The sequence below is a fragment of the Coregonus clupeaformis genome, chromosome 20 (genome assembly GCF_020615455.1).
Source record: "Coregonus clupeaformis isolate EN_2021a chromosome 20, ASM2061545v1, whole genome shotgun sequence".
In the NCBI taxonomy this organism is placed as follows: Eukaryota; Metazoa; Chordata; class Actinopteri; order Salmoniformes; family Salmonidae; genus Coregonus; species Coregonus clupeaformis.
In genome coordinates, this window is record NC_059211.1 from 16,705,647 (window position 1) to 16,723,275 (window position 17,629).

General features: G+C 42.4%; 1 protein-coding gene across 4 annotated transcripts in view; it reads right to left on the bottom strand.

The window, feature by feature from the left end:
- Nucleotides 1-17,629, bottom strand: part of LOC121533694 (dual specificity protein phosphatase CDC14AB) — a 74,523-nt gene that overhangs the window by 45,406 nt on the left and 11,488 nt on the right. For all 4 annotated transcript variants that reach the window (XM_041839846.1, XM_041839845.1, XM_041839847.1 and 1 more), the window contains exons 5-6: nt 14,106-14,185; nt 602-668 (exon numbers count right to left, since the gene is read on the bottom strand). In XM_041839846.1, coding sequence (XP_041695780.1) covers nt 602-668; nt 14,106-14,185 — 147 coding nt within the window. The remainder of the gene's footprint in view (nt 1-601; nt 669-14,105; nt 14,186-17,629) is intronic.

Genomic DNA, 17,629 nt, shown 5'->3' on the forward strand with positions numbered 1-17,629 from the left:
GTTCTATTTGAGACGCGCCACAAGTCCCCTCCTTATTGGATATCAGGAAGACACAAACCCACTTGTACGCTTGAAAGACAAACGAGGAGAGATTAATTATTAGATAACTAAAAACTAACTAGCTTTCCCTTTTTACCTGTGGATTAATCGTCGGAGTAGAGAAACACGACTTCGTATGACAACGGAGCAGTTTTTTGGGGCTTTTTTTTTTTTTTACCCTGTCACATTGCCAGTCATCTTCACCAATGAAGTTAAAATGAGTCCAGATTTTCTCAGTTGGGCTGTGAGTACCATTTAGTAACCAACTGCCAAATTACTGGTAATTGCACAGAAACTACACATGGAAACGTTTAACAAAGTTCAGCAGTGTAAGAGTATTTACATTTAGGTCACCAGAGTAGTTAGAGTAACTTAAGGCCAGCATCATGTGCAAAGTGTTGGCTTGGCCTTGGATATAAGAAAGTCTGTAGAATGGTGATCAAGAGGTGGGAAAGAGGGAGCAGCAGGAAAGCAATCATGATATGCTACACAAAAGATTGCTTTCTATTTAACGTCACGATTTACTGTGAATTCACCAAACCATAAATACAAAAAAACTCACCTTCCGGATTCCTTGTAAGCAGTCAAGAATAGTCAGGTTGTATGTGCAATTGCCAAATGAGGCGTCTCTGAAAATCAAAAGAGATGAAGGAGTGAGACATTCATTGAAAGGTGAGCGAGTTATAAAGTGTTGCAGTCATACCACATCGGAGAGATTGGAAAGACAATATGCTGGAGCCCAAACATGGGAACTATACTGAACGAAAATATAAAACGCAACATGTAAAGTGTTTGTCCCATTTTTCATGAGCTGAAATAAAAGATCCCAGAAATGTTCCATACCCTCAAAGTTGATTTATCTCAAATTTTGTTCACAAATTTGTTTATATCCCTGTTAGTGAGCATTTATCCTTTGCCAAGATAATCCATCCACTTGACAGGTGTGGCTTATCAAGAAGCTGATTAAACAGATCATTACACAGGTACACCTTGTGCTGGGGACAAAAAAAGGGGGGGGGTGGAGCAAGTTCCCAAGTTGCATGTTGTGTTTATATATTTGTTCAGTATATACAGTACCAATCAAAAGTTTGGACACACCTACTCATTCAAGGGTTTTTCATAATTTTTTTACTATTTTCTGCATTGTAGAATAATAGTGAAGACATCAAAACTATGAAATAACACATATGGAATCATGTAGTAACCCATTAAAGTGTTAAACAAATCAAAATATATTTGAGATTCTTCAAAGTAGCCACCCATTGCCTTGATGACAGCTTTGCACACTCTTGGCATTCTCTCAACCAGCTTCATGATGTAGTCACCTGGAATGCATTTCAATTAACAGGTGTGACTTCTTAAAAGTTAATTTGTGGAATTTATTTACTTCTTAATGCGTTTGAGCCAATCAGTTGTATTGTGACAAGGTAGGGGTGGTATACAGAAGATGTATATATTTGGTAAAAGACCAAGTCCATATTATGGCAAGAACAGCTCAAATAAGCAAAGACAAATTACAGTCCATCATTACTTTAAGACATGAAGGTCAGTCAATACGGAAAATGTCAAGAACTTTGAAAGTTTCTTCAAGTACAGACGCAAAAACCATCAAGCACTATGATAAAACTGGCTCTCAGGAGGACGGCCACAGGAAAGGAAGACCCAGAGTTACCTCTGCTGCAGAGGATAAGTTCATTAGAGTTACCAGCCTCAGAAATTGCAGCCCAAATAAATGATTCACAGAGTTCAAGTCACAGACACACGGTCGAATTGCTGCAAAGAAACTCTACTAAAGAACACCAATAAGAAGAAGAGACCTGCTTGGGCCAAGAAACACGAGCAATGGACATTAGACCGGTGGAAATGTGTCCTATGGTCTGGATTTTTGGTTCCAACCGCCATGTCTTTGTGAGACGCGGTATGGGTGAACGGATGATCTCTGCATGTGTAGTTCCCACCGTAAAGCATAGAGGAGGTGGTGTTATGGTGTGGGGGTGCTTTGCTGGTGACACTGTCTGTGATTGATTTAGAATTCAAGGCACACTTAACCTTTGACTGGTACTGTATAAGTAGTTAAGCTACGGAGACGAGGTGCTCTTTGAATAGGGGTAGGTTATATATAGCTATGGTTACCCTCCATGTACTCACTCCTATCAAAACACAACAAACATCCTCATTGCACACACATACACACAAATCAGAAACCCCTAGTCCCTATCCGAGCCTAGAATCCAAACGTCTCATCTTTGTGGGACACGGGCACCAAGAGGAATGCTCCAATTGAACAAGTCCTTGAGCCAGGACAAGTGATGTCACCATCCACCTCTCAGGTGACACTGACAGTGACCTCAGAGACAATTGGGGTACTAGATGCCAGCGACAAAGGAGAACAAAAAATATTCAGTTTGGAAAGAACGCTTGAAACAGGGCAACGGGGAGATAGATGTACACTACCGCTCAAAAGTTTGGGGTCACTTAGAAATGTCCTTGTTTTTTAAAGAATTTTTTTTTTTTTTTAAATAACATCAAATTGATCAGTTGTGCACCGGGGCCTCCCACTCCTCTTTCTAGTCTGGTTAGAGACAGTTTGCGCTGTTCTGTGAAGGGAGTAGTACACAGCGTTGTACGAGATCTTCAGTTTCTTGGCAATTTCTCGCATAGAATAGCCTTCATTTCTCAGAACAAGAATAGACTGATGAGTTTCAGAAGAAAGTTATTTGTTTCTGGCCATTTTGAGCCTGTAATCAAACCCACAATTGCTGATGCTCCAGATACTCAACTAGTCTCAAGAAGGCCAGTTTTATTGCTTCTTTAAACAGCACAACAGTTTTCAGCTGTGCTAACATAATTGCAAAAGGGTTTTCTAATGATCAATTAGCCTTTTAAAATGATCAACTTGGATTAGCAAACACAACGTTCCATTTGAACACAGGAATGATGGTTGCAGATAATGGGCCTCTGTACGCCTATGTAGATATTCCATAAAAAATCTGCCGTTTCTAGCTACAATAGCCATTTACAACATTAACAATGTCTACACTGTATTTCTGATCAATTTGATGTTATTTTAATGGACAAAAAAATTGCTTTTCTTTCGAAAACAAGGACATTTCTAAGTGACCCCAAACTTTTGAACGGTAGTGTATATATTCAATGTGAAAACTGAAAACGTAAGATGTTGCGTGCAGAGAGTTGGCCCTGAGAGGAGACCAGAGAATGTGGGAAGATATATCTTTCTAGAGACAGCCTTCACGAAATCAAAGCATTTGCATTGCAGCCCCATTTGGCATTCTCCAATGCTGACAAACAAAATTGATTTTTTTTGTTGGGTCAATAACACAGTTTCCCTGTTTCACACACACACACACACACACACACACACACACACAATTATGCACGCACAAAATCTCAGCTGGCACATTATGTGCGCATGTACTTAATTCCTCATTTCATAGGCATATTGTAGCTGGCAGAAGGATCTGGGTCAAATTCAGCTGTTAGTTCTCATTCCTCTCTCTAGGTTGGAGTGTTGCTGCAGGCTGTGAGCGCTCTGCTACTGACAGGAGCATCAAAGTGAATGGGAGAGGTTCAACCAAGAGCCTTCAAGAGGCCACCTACACAAAGCAGTGTGTCGGAGACATGAGGAGTTCAGTTACCATGACACCACTCACAACACAAAACAAGTTGTTTCAGACACACACACAAAGGCTGAGACTGTTTGTAGATGTGTGTGTGATTATATATTGTAATGCAGGGGTCTCCAACAGGTAGATGGAGAGCTACCAGTAGCAGCCCACCTATGAGTAGCTCACCAAACAATTCTGAAAGTACATGCATTTTTTCAAACTGTCAAACAAATCTCACAAATATTAGACACCTCAAACTCCCGGCATGTACCCAATCAAAGCCACATTGACATTATCCCACCCCTGGTTAGCCACTACTGGCTTAAAAAGCTACGCATAACACAATATCTGCCAGCAATATTGCCCACATCTGTTTGGTGCATGCGTTTGTCTATCACTCTGTATGTAGCCAATTAGTGATGCTAATGATAAGTCTTGTTGGTAGACAGAAATACTTTCCCTAAAACCTTCTCAATTAAGTGTTAATTGCAAAGTAGGCTTACCTGAGAACTATATCGTGATTATTTGTATCAATTGGGTGGCGATTGTTTTGCAAACTCCGGCATAACATGTGCTGCAGCAGTAGGCCTAACAGCAGAAACATTGCTAGACCGACACATCCCGCTCTTGCTAGATGCGCAATTGAAGGGGAAAAACGCTTAATCTGATTTTTTTTTTTTTTTTTCCCCAGACCTAAAAAACATCAATTTTCGTTGTTTCTCTATATTGGGAGTAAAAAAAATAGGAGAAAGCTAAACTGGAAAAAAAGAATTCAGGAAAATAGAAAATATAATTTGATGGGGTCCCCTTAGAGTTGTTTATTAAGTGCCTTCGGAAAGTATTCACACCCTTGACTTATTCCACATTTTGTTGTGTTACAGCATTAATTTAAAATGTATTAAATTGAGATTTTGTGTCACTGGCCTACACATAATACCCCATAATGTTAATGGAATTATGTTTTTTGAATTTTTTTATAAATTAATTTAAAATGAAAAACTGAAATGTCTTGAGTCAATAGGTATTCAACCCCTTTGTTATGGCAAGCCTAAATAAGTTCAGGAGTAAACATTTGCATAACAAGTCACATACGTTGCATGGACTCGCTCTGTGTACAATAATAGTTATCATTATTTTTGAATGAATACCTTATCTCTGTACCCTACACATAATTGTAAGGTCCCTCAGTCGAACAGTGAATTTCAAACACAGATTCAACCACAAAAACCAGGGAGGTTTTCCAATGCTTCGCAAAGAAGGGCACCTATTGGTAGACAGGTAAAAATACAAAATTCAGACATTGAATTTCCCTTTGAGCATGGTGAAGTTATTAATTACACCCAGTCACTACTAAGATACAGGCGTCCTTCCTAACGCAGTTGCAGGAGAGGAAGGAAACCGCTCAGGGATTTCACCATGAGGCCAATGGTGACTTTAAAACAGTTACAGAATTTAATGGCTGTGATAGGAGAAAACTGAGGATGAATCAACATTGTAGTTACTACACAATACTAATCAAATTGACAGAGTGAAAAGGAGGAAACCTGTACAGAATAAAACTATTCCAAAACATGCATCCTGTTTGCAATAAGGCACTAAAGTAAAACTGCAAAAAATGTGGCAAAGAAATTAACTTTATGTCCTGAATACAAAGTGTTATGTTTGGGGCAAATCCAACACATCATTGAGTACCACTCTTCATACTGTATTTTCAAGCATGGTGGTGGATGCATCATGTTATGGATATGCTTGTCATCGGCAAGGACTAGGGAGTTGAAACTGAATAGAGCTAAGCACAGGCAAAATCCTAGAGGAAAACCTGGTTCAGTCTGCTTTCCAACCAACACTGGGAGACAAATTCACCTTTCAGCAGGACAATAACCTTAAACACAAGGCCAAAGATACAACACTGGAGTTGTTTACCAAGACGAAATTGAATATTCCTCAGTGGCTGAGTTACAGTTTTGACTTAAATCTACTTGAACATCTATGGCAAAACTAGAAAATGTCTGTCTAGCAATGATCAACAACCAACTTGACAGGGCTTTAAAAAAAAGAAAGTGATAATATTGTACAAATCAAATTTTATTTGACACATGCGCCAAATACCACAGGTGTAGACATTACAGTGAAATGCTTACTTACAAGCCCTTAACCAACAATGCAAAGTAAGAAAAATAAATAAAAAAGTTAAGCAAATTATTTATTTTTAAATAACTAAAGAGCAGCAGTAAAATAAAATAACAGTAGGGAGGCTATATACAGAAGGGTACCGGTGCAGAGTCAATGTGCAGGGGCACCGGCTAGTCGAGGTAATGCAAATTGTCCTGGTAGCCATGATTAGCTGTTCAGGAGGCTTATGGCTTGGGGAAGCCTTTTGGACCTAGACTTGGCGCTCCGGTACCGCGCGGTAGCTGAGAGAACAGTCTATGACTAGGGTGGCTGGAGTCTTTGACAATTTTGAGGGCCTTCCTCTGACACCGCCTGGTATAGAGGTCCTGGATGGCAGGAAGCTTGGCCCCAGTGATGTACTGGGCCGTACGCACTACCCTCTGTAGTGCCTTGTGGTCGGAGGCCGAGCAGTTGCCATACCAGGCGGTGATGCAACTTGTCAGGATGCTCTCGATGGTGCAGCTGTAGAATTTTTTGAGGATCTGAGGACCCATGCCAAATGTTTTCAGTCTCCTGAGGGGGTATAGGCTTTGTCGTGCCCTCTTCGACTGTCTTGGTGTGTTTGGACCATGATAGTTTGTTGGTGATGTGGACACCAAGGAACTTGAAGCTCTCAACCTGTTCCACTACAGCCCGTCGATGAGAATGGGGGCGTGCCCAGTCCTCTTTTTTTTCCTGTAGTCCACAATCATCTCCTTTGTCTTGATCACGTTGAGGGAGAGGTTGTTATCCTGGCACCACACGGCCAGGTCTCTGACTTCCTCCCTATAGGCTGTCTCATCGTTGTCGGTGATCAGGCCTACCACTGTTGTGTCGTCGGCAAACTTTAATGAAGGTGTTGGAGTCGTGCCTGGCCATGCAGTCATGGGTGAACAGGGAGTACAGGAGGGGACTGAGCACGCACCCCTGAGGGGCCCCCGTGCTAAAGATCAGCGTGGCAGATGTGTTGTTACCTACCCTTAGCACCTGGGGGCGGCCCGTCAGGAAGTCCAGGATGCAATTGCAGAGGGAGGTGTTTAGTCCCAGGATCCTTAGCTTAGTGATGAGCTTTGAGGGCACTATGGTGTTGAACGCTGAGCTGTAGTCAATGAATAGCATTCTCACGTAGGTGTTCCTCTTGTCCAGGTGGGAAAGGGCAGTGTGGAGTGCAATAGAGATTGCATCATCTGTGGATCTGTTGGGGCGGTATGCAAATTGGAGTGGGTCTAGGGTTTCTGGGATAATGGTGTTGATGTGAGCCATGACCAGCCTTTCAAAGCACTTCATGGCTACAGACGTGAGTGCTACGGGTCGGTAGTCATTTAGGCAGGTTATCTTAGTGTCCATGGGCACAGGGACTATGGTGGTCTGCTTGAAACATGTTGGTATTACAGACTCAGTCAATGACATGTTGAAAATGTCAGTGAAGACACTTGCCAGTTGGTCAGTACATGCTCGGAGTACACGTCCTGGTAATCCGTCTGGCCCTGCGGCCTTGTGAATGTTGACCTGCTTAGAAGACTTACTCACAACGGCTACGGAGAGCGTGATCACATAGTGATCCGGAACAGCTGGTGCTCTCATGCATGCTTCAGTGTTGCTTGCCTCGAAGCGAGCATAGAAGTGATTTAGCTCATCTGGTAGGCTTGTGTCACTGGGCTCGCGGCTGTGCTTCCCTTTGTAGTCTGTAATAGTTTTCAAGCCCTGCCACATCCGACGAGCATCAGAGCCGGTGAAGTACGATTCAATCTTAGTCCTGTATTGACTCTTTGATGGTTCGTCGGAGGGCATAGCGGGATTTCTTATAAGCGTCCGGGTTAGAGTCCTGCTCCTTGAAAGCGGCAGCTCTAGCCTTTTGCGCAGTGCGGATGTTGCCTGTAATCCATGGCTTCTGGTTGGGGTATGTACGTACGGTCACTGTGGGGACGACGTCATCGATGCACTTATTGATGAAGCCAGTGACTGATGTGGCGTACTCCTCAATGCTATCTGAAGAATCCCGGAACATATTCCAGTCTGTGCTAGCAAAACAGTCCTGTAGCTTAGCATCTGCGTCTTCTGACCACTTTTTTATTAACCGAGTCACTGGTGCTTCCTGCTTTAGTTTTTGCTTATAAGCAGGAATCATTCCAGGTGTGCAAAGCGCTTAGAGACTTACCCAGAAAGACACAGTTGTAATCGCAGCCGAATACTTATGTAAATGAGATATCTGTATTTCATTTTCAATACATTCTAAAAACATGTTTTAACTTTGTGATTATGGGGTATTGTAGATGGGTGAGAAATTATATTTCATCCATTTTGAATTCAGGCTGGAACAACAAAATGTGGAATAAGTCAAAGGGGTATAAATACTTTCTGAAGACACTGAATACTGACAGAAAACTCTTGTACTCCAAGGACCCGGGGAAGAATTGCAGGGTAGAAGAGCCTATTTGAAAGCTATACAAAAAACGAGTAGCTTGCCACATGTATAAAAAAAAAAATAAGTTGCTCTCATGCTAGAAATGATTGGAGACCCCTGCCGTAATGTGTGTGTCTACAAACCGTAATGCAGGAGTCTCCAACAGGTCGATTGCGAGCTACTGTCAAACAAATCTCACAACTACCAGCTACTATCTAATCAACACAGCATTGACTTTATCCCACCCCTGGTTAGCAACTATTGACTTAAAAAGCCAAACCTAACACAATATCTGCCAATTCATTTCCAGCAACATTGCCCCCGTCTGTCTACATGGTGTGCGTGTTTGTCTATCACTCCGTGTGTAGCCAGTTGACGTGATAACTGTCTTGTGGGTTGACAGAAATACTTTCCCCAAAACCTTTCAATTAAATGTTAACTGTAAAGTAGGCTTACCTAGATGAAGTATATCATGAGTAAGTATATAATTTGTATCTGTTCTTTGCAAACTTCGCCATAAAATGAACAGCAGCAGTACAGAACCATCGCTAGAACGCACATTAGACGGCACATTGCTCACTCACTAGACGGGCGGCAGGTAGCTTAGTGGTTAAGAGCGTTGTGCCAGTAACCGAAAGGTCGCTGGTTCTAATCCCCGAGCCGACTAGGTGAAAAATCTGTCGATGTGCACTTGAGCAAGGCATTTAACCCTAATTGCTCCTGTAAGTCGCTCTGGATAAGAGCGTCTGCTAAATGACCAATTTATTTATTTATAGATGCGCAATTAAAGTGCCAGATGCCCAATTAAAAAAGGGGGATTACACTATTTGTTTTGTTTTTTCCAGACCCCCCAAAAAATATTATCATGCGATTTAACCATTGACATGGCCTCAGAACATCCAATTTCGTTGTTTCTTTACGAACAATTGTAATTGAGAGTGAGAAACAAAAAAACTCTAAAACCAGGAAATATACAACTGAGAAAATAATTTAGAAGAATTCATAACTTTTATAGGGCGCCCCTTAGTCGTTTATTAGCCATTATTTTACCAGGTTATTATTTTACCAGTGGTCCTCTGTAGCTCAGCTGGTAGAGCACGGCGCTTGTAACGCCAAGGTAGTGGGTTCAATCCCCGGGACCACCCATACACAAAAATGTATGCACACATGACTGTAAGTCGCTTTGGATAAAAGCGTCTGCTAAATGGCATATTATTATTATTATTATTATTATTATTATTATTATTATTATTATTATATTATAGGTACAGTGGCTTGTGAAAGTATTCACCCCCCTTGGCATTTTTCCTATTTTGTTGCCTTACAACCTGGAATTAAAATGGATTTTTGGGGGGTTTGTATAATTTGATTTACACAACATGCCTACCCCTTTGAAGATGCAAAATCTTTTTTATTGTGAAACAAGAAATAAGACAAATAAACAGAAAACTTGAGCGTGCATAACTATTCACCCCCACAAAGTCAATACTTTGTAGAGCCACCTTTTGCAGCAACTACAGCTGCAAGTCTCTTGGGGTATATCTCTATAAGCTAGGTACATCTAGCCACTGGGATTTTTGCGCATTCTTCAAGGCAAAACTGCTCCAGGTCCTTCAAGTTGGATGGGTTCCCCTGGTGTACAGCAATCTTTAAGTCATACCACAGATTCTCAATTGGATTGAGGTCTGGGCTTTGACTAGGCCATTCCAAGACATTTAAATGTTTCCCCTTAAACCACTCAAGTGTTGCTTTAGCAGTATGCTTAGGGTCATTGTACTGCTGGAAGGTGAACCTCCGTCCCAGTCTCAAATCTCTGGAAGACTGAAACAGGTTTCCCTTAAGAATTTCCCTGTATTTAGCGACATCCATCATTCCTTCAATTCTGACCAGTTTCCCAGTCCCTGCCGATGAAAAACAACCCCACAGCATGATGCTGCCACCACCATGCTTCACTGTGGGGATGGTGTTCTCGGGGGGATAAGAGGTGTTGGATTTGCGCCAGACATAGTGTTTTCCTTGATTTCAATTTTAGTCTCATCTGACCAGAGTACCTTCTTCCATATGTTTGGGGAGTCTCCCACATGCTTATTTTTTTCTTTAAGCAATGGCTTTTTTCTGGCCACTCTTCCGTAAAGCCCAGCTCTGTGGAGAGTACGGCTTAAAGTGGTCCTATGGACAGATACTCCAACCTCCGCTGTGGAGCTTTACAGCTCCTTCAGGGTTATCTTTGGTCTCTTTGTTGCCTCTCTGATTAATGCCCTCCTTGCCTGGTCCGTGAGTTTTGGTGGGCGGCCCTCTCTTGGCAGGTTTGTTGTGGTGTCATATTCTTTCCATTTTTTAATAATGGATTTAAAAATGGTGCTCCGTGGGATGTTCAAAGTTTCTGATATTTTTTTATAACCCAACACTGATCTGTATTTCTCCACAACTTTGTCCCTGACCTGTTTGGAGAGCTCCTTGGTCTTCAAGGGGGTGAATACATATGCACGCACCACTTTTCCGTTATTTATTTTCTTTAACATTTCACTTCACCAATTTGGACTATTTTGAAATCCAATGAAATCCAAATAAAAATCAATTTAAATTACAGGTTGTAATGCAACAAAATAGGAAAAAACGCCAAGGGGGATGAATACTTTTGCAAGGCACTGTATATAGACAGAAAACAGTGCACTACTTTCTATTGTACACTAAGGACCCGGGGAAGAGTTGCAGGGGAGAAGAGAAAAATGTGCTTATTTGAAGCTTATTTAAGCTAGAAAAAAAATGTGTAGCTTGCGACATGTTCAATTTTTAAAAAGTAACTCTCATGCTAGAAAATGTTGGAGACCCCTGATGTAATGGGTGTCTATGTACTACTGTGCATAGGTCCGTCCATTTCCCTTTCATAACATAGTAACAATCCCATCCAAAAACCAAACTCCAGTCCGCACAGAGTTAAAATAAGTCAGTCACAAATTATGGGAGGTGAGGATCAGGGCAGCATCTGTGTCACACCGTTCTCTAACCACACACACTGAACCTCTGGAGGGAGCCACTGGGTAGAGATGGAGCAACAAGGTCAAAGGCCTAGTTATAAATAGACTTTCTAAAAGTAGCCCTGTGATATCCATCAAATCCAGTTCAAAGGAAACTAAAATGTGCTGGCAACGCAGAGTGGTGGGAGGAGGGTTGGTCCAGCCTTCATTACACAAGTATGTAAAAATAAGGCAGTAGCTTAGTTGGGAATGCTCACACAGCTTAAAGTGCAGGACAAGAGAGCATAATGATCGAATGAGAACCCTATCTTCCCTCTTCGCTAATCTCTACTCGTTCATTCTCCACATTACATAAGTGCCATCCCTTTAGCTCGGGCCATTAGAGCTGGTCAAATTAACTGACAAAGCTCCATTCTTCTGCTCCACACAGCCCCGTGGCCCCGGCAAAAGGCCATCTTTGTGGGCCACACAAGGCCCCAATTAAACCAAAGAGCGCTAATAGAGGCATCACCACAGGGAGGAGAGAAACATTGCAGCGCCTATGATTCTTCTATGACCAGGAAGACTCTCCAAAGTCGTTCTCATTGTATTCAGATTGGTATTTTCTTTTGGTGGATAGATACAATGCATCGTAGTAATTTATTGAGTAAATAAAGGAGTGGAAGAGTAGTTGGAGAATATAGGAATGTAGTGACGATAGGCCTAAATTGTAACCAAGCACTGACCAGAAAGGGGAGTCAGCAAGGACAACTAGGTTCAGTGAGATATCCTAATCTCTCATTCATACCAACATGGGGGAGAGTCCATGGGACTATTTGATATTGTTCAGCTTCAACTCACCAAACACACCGGCAGGTTGAGACAAGCCCTAAGGGTCGATATGGCACTATTATAACTCAAGCCAACAATGCCCAAATCGATCGTAGAGCCTGGCTGCTTACCCAGGTCACAAGACAATGAATCACAGACCATCTGCACAAGACAAGTACAGAATGCAATCACAGGTCAATGTAGGGGCAGAGAGAGGGTACAACAGATCAACACGCCTTCACTTTACTTACCCACTCATATATCCCCAACCCCATCACCAATTCCTCACTTCCATGTGATATTGGGTTGGAATGCGGATGGGACTGTGATCATGAGGGTGTGACTCACTCCACAGTTCAATAGGAAGGAGCTGATGAGGTAAGGCTATCTGCTACAGACCCCTGAGCGCGCACACACACACACACACAACTATAGCCTTGTTCCTGTTATCTGTGGCCTGTTCAATGCATAGACGATCTAACGGACAACTCCATCAACAAACCGTGACCACGTCTACACCACATGACTGACCCCAAATGACCAGCTGGGATTACAGAAGCCCCACCTGACCCATCATAATACCTAATTAAAGTAGCGGCGCTAATCTAATCTAGCCTGACGACTTCCACTGCTCTGTCATTCACTACATACTTCAGTCTGAGACTGACGTAATTGGAGTCGTTTGTGTTAAAGAGGGGCATTGTACAAAACAAAGTCATCAGCGATTGAATTGTCTCTAGCCAATCAAAGAATCAAAACCAATGACGAATTTTCAAACCGCTGCTTTACCCACGTGTGTTCTGGCTCGGGCCCATCCCATCGGTTTCTGGACCAACCCGACAGCCCCGAATGCATTGGGTGAAGGGTCGGGGAGGCACTCCGATCCAGACTCATTGCGGAGAAGAAACTAACGTCCTTGGGCGTGGCGTAGCGTTTGGCCGGAGCAAGGAGTCTTGGTAGCCAGGCTAAATCTAATCCAGCTATCTATTCTAAACCGTACACTCCATCCAGATGCATGAAAACTGCTTGTTTGTGTTATATGACAAGTGAAACAAACCAGGCTAACATGAAGATTATACCATTTTACACACATAACAATGGCGAGTGATGGGAAAAGATTCTTGTTTATTCCATTTTTGTCACACTCACTCTAAAAATGTAGCCCAATCCTATTAAAGAATGAGTCCGTTGATCCACAACAGGCATAGATATCTTATGCCACGAGAAAGTGGATTAACTCCATGTTATGCTGGGGAGAGAGACAGGATGTGTGTGTTTATGGAATGGGTGGAATTTGCTGAGTAAAACGTGTGAGTTCTGTCTTGGAGTAGGGCAGGTCTAATAACTAAAAACAACTGGAGGGTAAAGGCTCTAGATTTTTATTTGTCAATGCCACAAGCCTGGGAAAAACAAAGACCTTACTATATGAAGTATAAATACTATCGGAGAGCACACCGATTCATCTGATTTTTCAGGTCTAATAACTGACCTGGTTTTGATGGACACGAGACACTCCTGAAGTTATTTTAGCCTCACATGTCAAGCGTCATACATATACACACAGGCCCAATCTAATCTATTTTAAAAGACACACACGCACCCTGTTAATAAGAGGATTATGGGGAAATTATGACAATGATGATGACACAGAGGGAGGCGCCACAGGGGTCTGATTGTGCTGTGGAGCTGTGACCCAGGTCTGTGTTGTCGGGTTGAATGACAGGGTGATTACAGAGTATCAGATGACCCAGGGACAGGCAGGGCGTCACAGTTTCAGGTGACACAAACAAACAGGGGAACTGGGGAAGCCTCTGGTGTCTGTCTCCTCTGGAGGTGGAAACCAGACAAGGCAGGGGAACAGACCAATGAACCAGTCATCTGCACTGAGCAGAGCAAGCACAGTACGAAAGGTAAGCGAGCTGCTTAAAGCCCCAGAATAAGGATTACAGAGACAATGTAAACAAGCACCTTTGTAAGCTCAACCATGATACAAATGTAAGGCAATTAGCCAAGATGTGCTTCCAAGGCAAATATCCAATGATTGTTTCTGTGGTAAGAAACCATGCTGCTGTGTGATAGTGTGGACATGGGTCTTACCTGAAGGGAAGATATGAAGAGTTGGAGCCTGATATCAGAGCCCTGTAGGCCTCCTCTGGGGTCTTCTTTAGGTAGATGACCTGAGCGAGAGAGAGCGAGAGAGGGGGGGGGCAGTTAATAAACAATTACTTTGAATTACTGAAGCTACACAGCTTTCATTTCATGATTTTGGTAATCCTCTACCTTCCTGATTTATTCAGGTTTTGAAAAGATTGGTTCTGAGAGCACGGATATAACATGGACAGGTGACAAGGACAGGGACACAAAATGTGTCACACAGATGAGATTCCACGGGCAAGAGCATAAAGAGGCAGGTAGGCCACGTCTCAGCACCACAGGCTCTCCAAATGGAGGACACAAACACACGCTAGGTAAGTCATCCATTCATGAATGTGCTGCTCTCCCAACTCTGTCAGCAAAGCTGGTAGCTCATCTGAACCAACGCTCAAACTAAACACTGCTGAACTCAACACCTCAGCGTCCCACATCCATACAAGGAGTAGCAACGACAGAGTGGAGCAAAAGGTCTGCCATTTCTTTTCACTGAATAAGTGAATTTATCAGCTACAGTACAAGGTGTGTTCATAACATTTGGATGTAGAGGACCGGATTTAGTTAATCATTACATGTAAAAAACTAAAAGGCTTGCATTAAAAAATACGTAAAATGTACGCATTAAGAATAAAGGGTAAAACAAAGATTCAGAGAATGAGGCATAACTCTGGACAAAGTAAATAAAGATGACGTAAACATTCCGCAGGAAACAACCGGTGCAAACTGCCCTGGGACCGGTCGCACCAGTTGGTCGTAACTCCACGTCCGACGTAAAAATGTGCTCTATGCCAGACATAAAAAAGTATACCTGTTGCACAACCTGGGCGTAATGCTGTCTACGTGCTATGCCTGGGCGTAATGCTGTCTACGTGCTATGCCTGGGCGTAGATTCTAGTAGAGAAAAGGCATAGGGTGTTAAATTGGGACTTTCTTCTTTCATGATATGCACGGAAAATAATGGCAATCTTTATTTTCAAAAGTATGCGAGTTTCGTGTTCATATTTCACAACCTCCGTGGGCTTTTCGAGTTTCCTATGCGCGAGTCAATAGCAAAATAACACACTTGATTTATACGCTACATTATAGCATGCTAAATGTGTCTGATCAGATATTAGCAAACCACCTCCACTTATTTGCCCAGCCAGAGATCCAATAATCAAATATACAGACGGAGATTCAGTGAAATAGAATCACATTGATTGATTATCAGACAAGGGTTTTAACTCGGAATATAGCCTAGGCTACTACGTGAGTAAAGAGAAGAAAAAAAAGGCTAGCGTAGCCTACATAACATGCTAGCAAAATGTTCAGATAATCTAGTTTGCTCGTCTAACAATTATCATAATGAACACTCACCTCAATTTGGCTAACATTTTCTCAGCCTAATTGTAACCAAATATTCAAACGAAGATTCTATGAAAACAGAAATCTGACATTGATTGATTTATCAAGAACAGTCCCCAAAGCAGTGCGATAACGCTGTCCCAATCATAACAGTGCTGAAATTATAGTTGACAACACACGGCTATTGCTTTAAAGTATTTAAAACAGTTGGATGACTTTGGGATTTTCAGTAAGCAACAATACGATAAATACCTTCAATGGCAGTCTAATTTATTCCAATATTTTCGTAATACCACAGTAATTACTGATTGATTCATCCAGTTGTGGTTAAGAAAACTGGCATACATAGTGGTGGGCTTTGCGAAGTGAAGGGACATGCCTCGCAAAGTTTAGAACTGCCACGAGGATGGTAACAGTTTAGTAATGGCCGCTGCCTTGCAACCATCATTATGCAGCATAAAATCTCATGAACGCGCTTTGCTTACGCCGGACTTAACTATGACTAGTCTTATTTTTGGTTGGTGCAACAGGTGTAAATTCTGATCCCAAAGTCGGACGTAGCTACGGCACCGACCTAGCATTTAAGACCAACTTTTTTTACACCCAACTGGTGCAACCGGCCCCTGGTGTGAACAATTAACAAATCTGTCCAAGAGTGCCATTTTGCAAAAGTTGACTGGATGATTTGTCTCGACTTGGGGGCATGTATGGGAGAGTGGGCTTATGACTGCAGCTTTTGTGTCAGTGGATCTGGTGACATGGAGGCCAAATAGTGCATGAAGCCGACGCATCCTCAGCAAGTAGAACAGAGCTTTCTTATTCCTGCTCCCGCTTCATGAAATATTCACCAGTCAGACAATTGGATCCAGCAGAAATGCACCATATTAAATTATTCTGCTGGTGTGCGTGTTGTCCCATGTGATCCATGATGTAGAGTTCCACGGGGCCAGCTGTTTGTCCCACATATAATCCTCTTGGGTTGAAAGCGGGTCATTTGTATTAAAGCACAGCACCAAACTTCTGTAATGAGAGCAGGGCCAGGAGGGCTCAACGGAGCCCACACAATCCCGTGACGCGATCAATGGAGACCCACTTGGAAAGAAAACACAGCGAGTAGCAGACCGCCCTGCCGTGTTCCCTGCACATTCTCTCCTTATTAAAGTCAACACAATCCACATGATGTAGCTACAACAGAGGTTACGACATTGCAGACAAACATCACATCCAGTATCCCATCTAATTGGTTAAACGCAGTTCATCAGGCACGATATTGATTTCTGAATGCTATGTCCTCGGTGTGCATTTGAGAGCTAATGACTCATGCAGCTGGGAGAAACTATATGGCCTGGTTTTGAAAGAGAATGTGATATTTAAGTGTCAATGAATGAGGAATTCATCTTGGGCATCGGTCAGGGTTCAGGCAAAATTTAGCTGAGCGCCTCGCCTTGTGTATCTACCCTGGAGAGATTGTCTAGGAAGGAATAAGTGATAGCAGCTTTAATAGGGTCACCTAGTGACAGATTAGACACACCAACAGTGCAAAACTCCTCCCACAACCCACAAGGTTATCATCAGTCTCCTATTGGCCAATCCAGGAAATGTAAGGGGAAAACGACAGGATCTTTAAAGGGCCAATCATCAGTTGAAACAATAACAAATATTCCCCCGCCACCGTTTTGGTAGAAAGCTGAGGGATGGGGCTGGAGAAATGTAATCACTCTCAGAGCCATGGATGCAATGACTGACCATCCATGATTTCAAAATTATAGTTTTAACCATGTTGAGGCTATAAAGTGTTTGTTTACATTTACTTTGTTTCAGTAGTTGGAACTGGTTCAGGGAACATAACCAAAAACCGGAACGAGTTATCTACACCGTTCTGGAACCCGTTATTTTTAAAAGCATGGGAACTGGTTAATAACGTCATTTTTAGTTCCGGGCATTTTTTTCCAGTCCCAGTCTCAAAATATTTGCCAGTGTGTGTGCAGGTTACCTGCCCCTCCCCCTAAGAACCATAGTCTACTGTAGCCTACTGCCGTTACAAGCGTGATTCAGAAACTAGGGAGAGAGATCTATTATTATTATTAGAGAAGAATGGATTAACTTTTTTCAATCCTAGTTAAGGA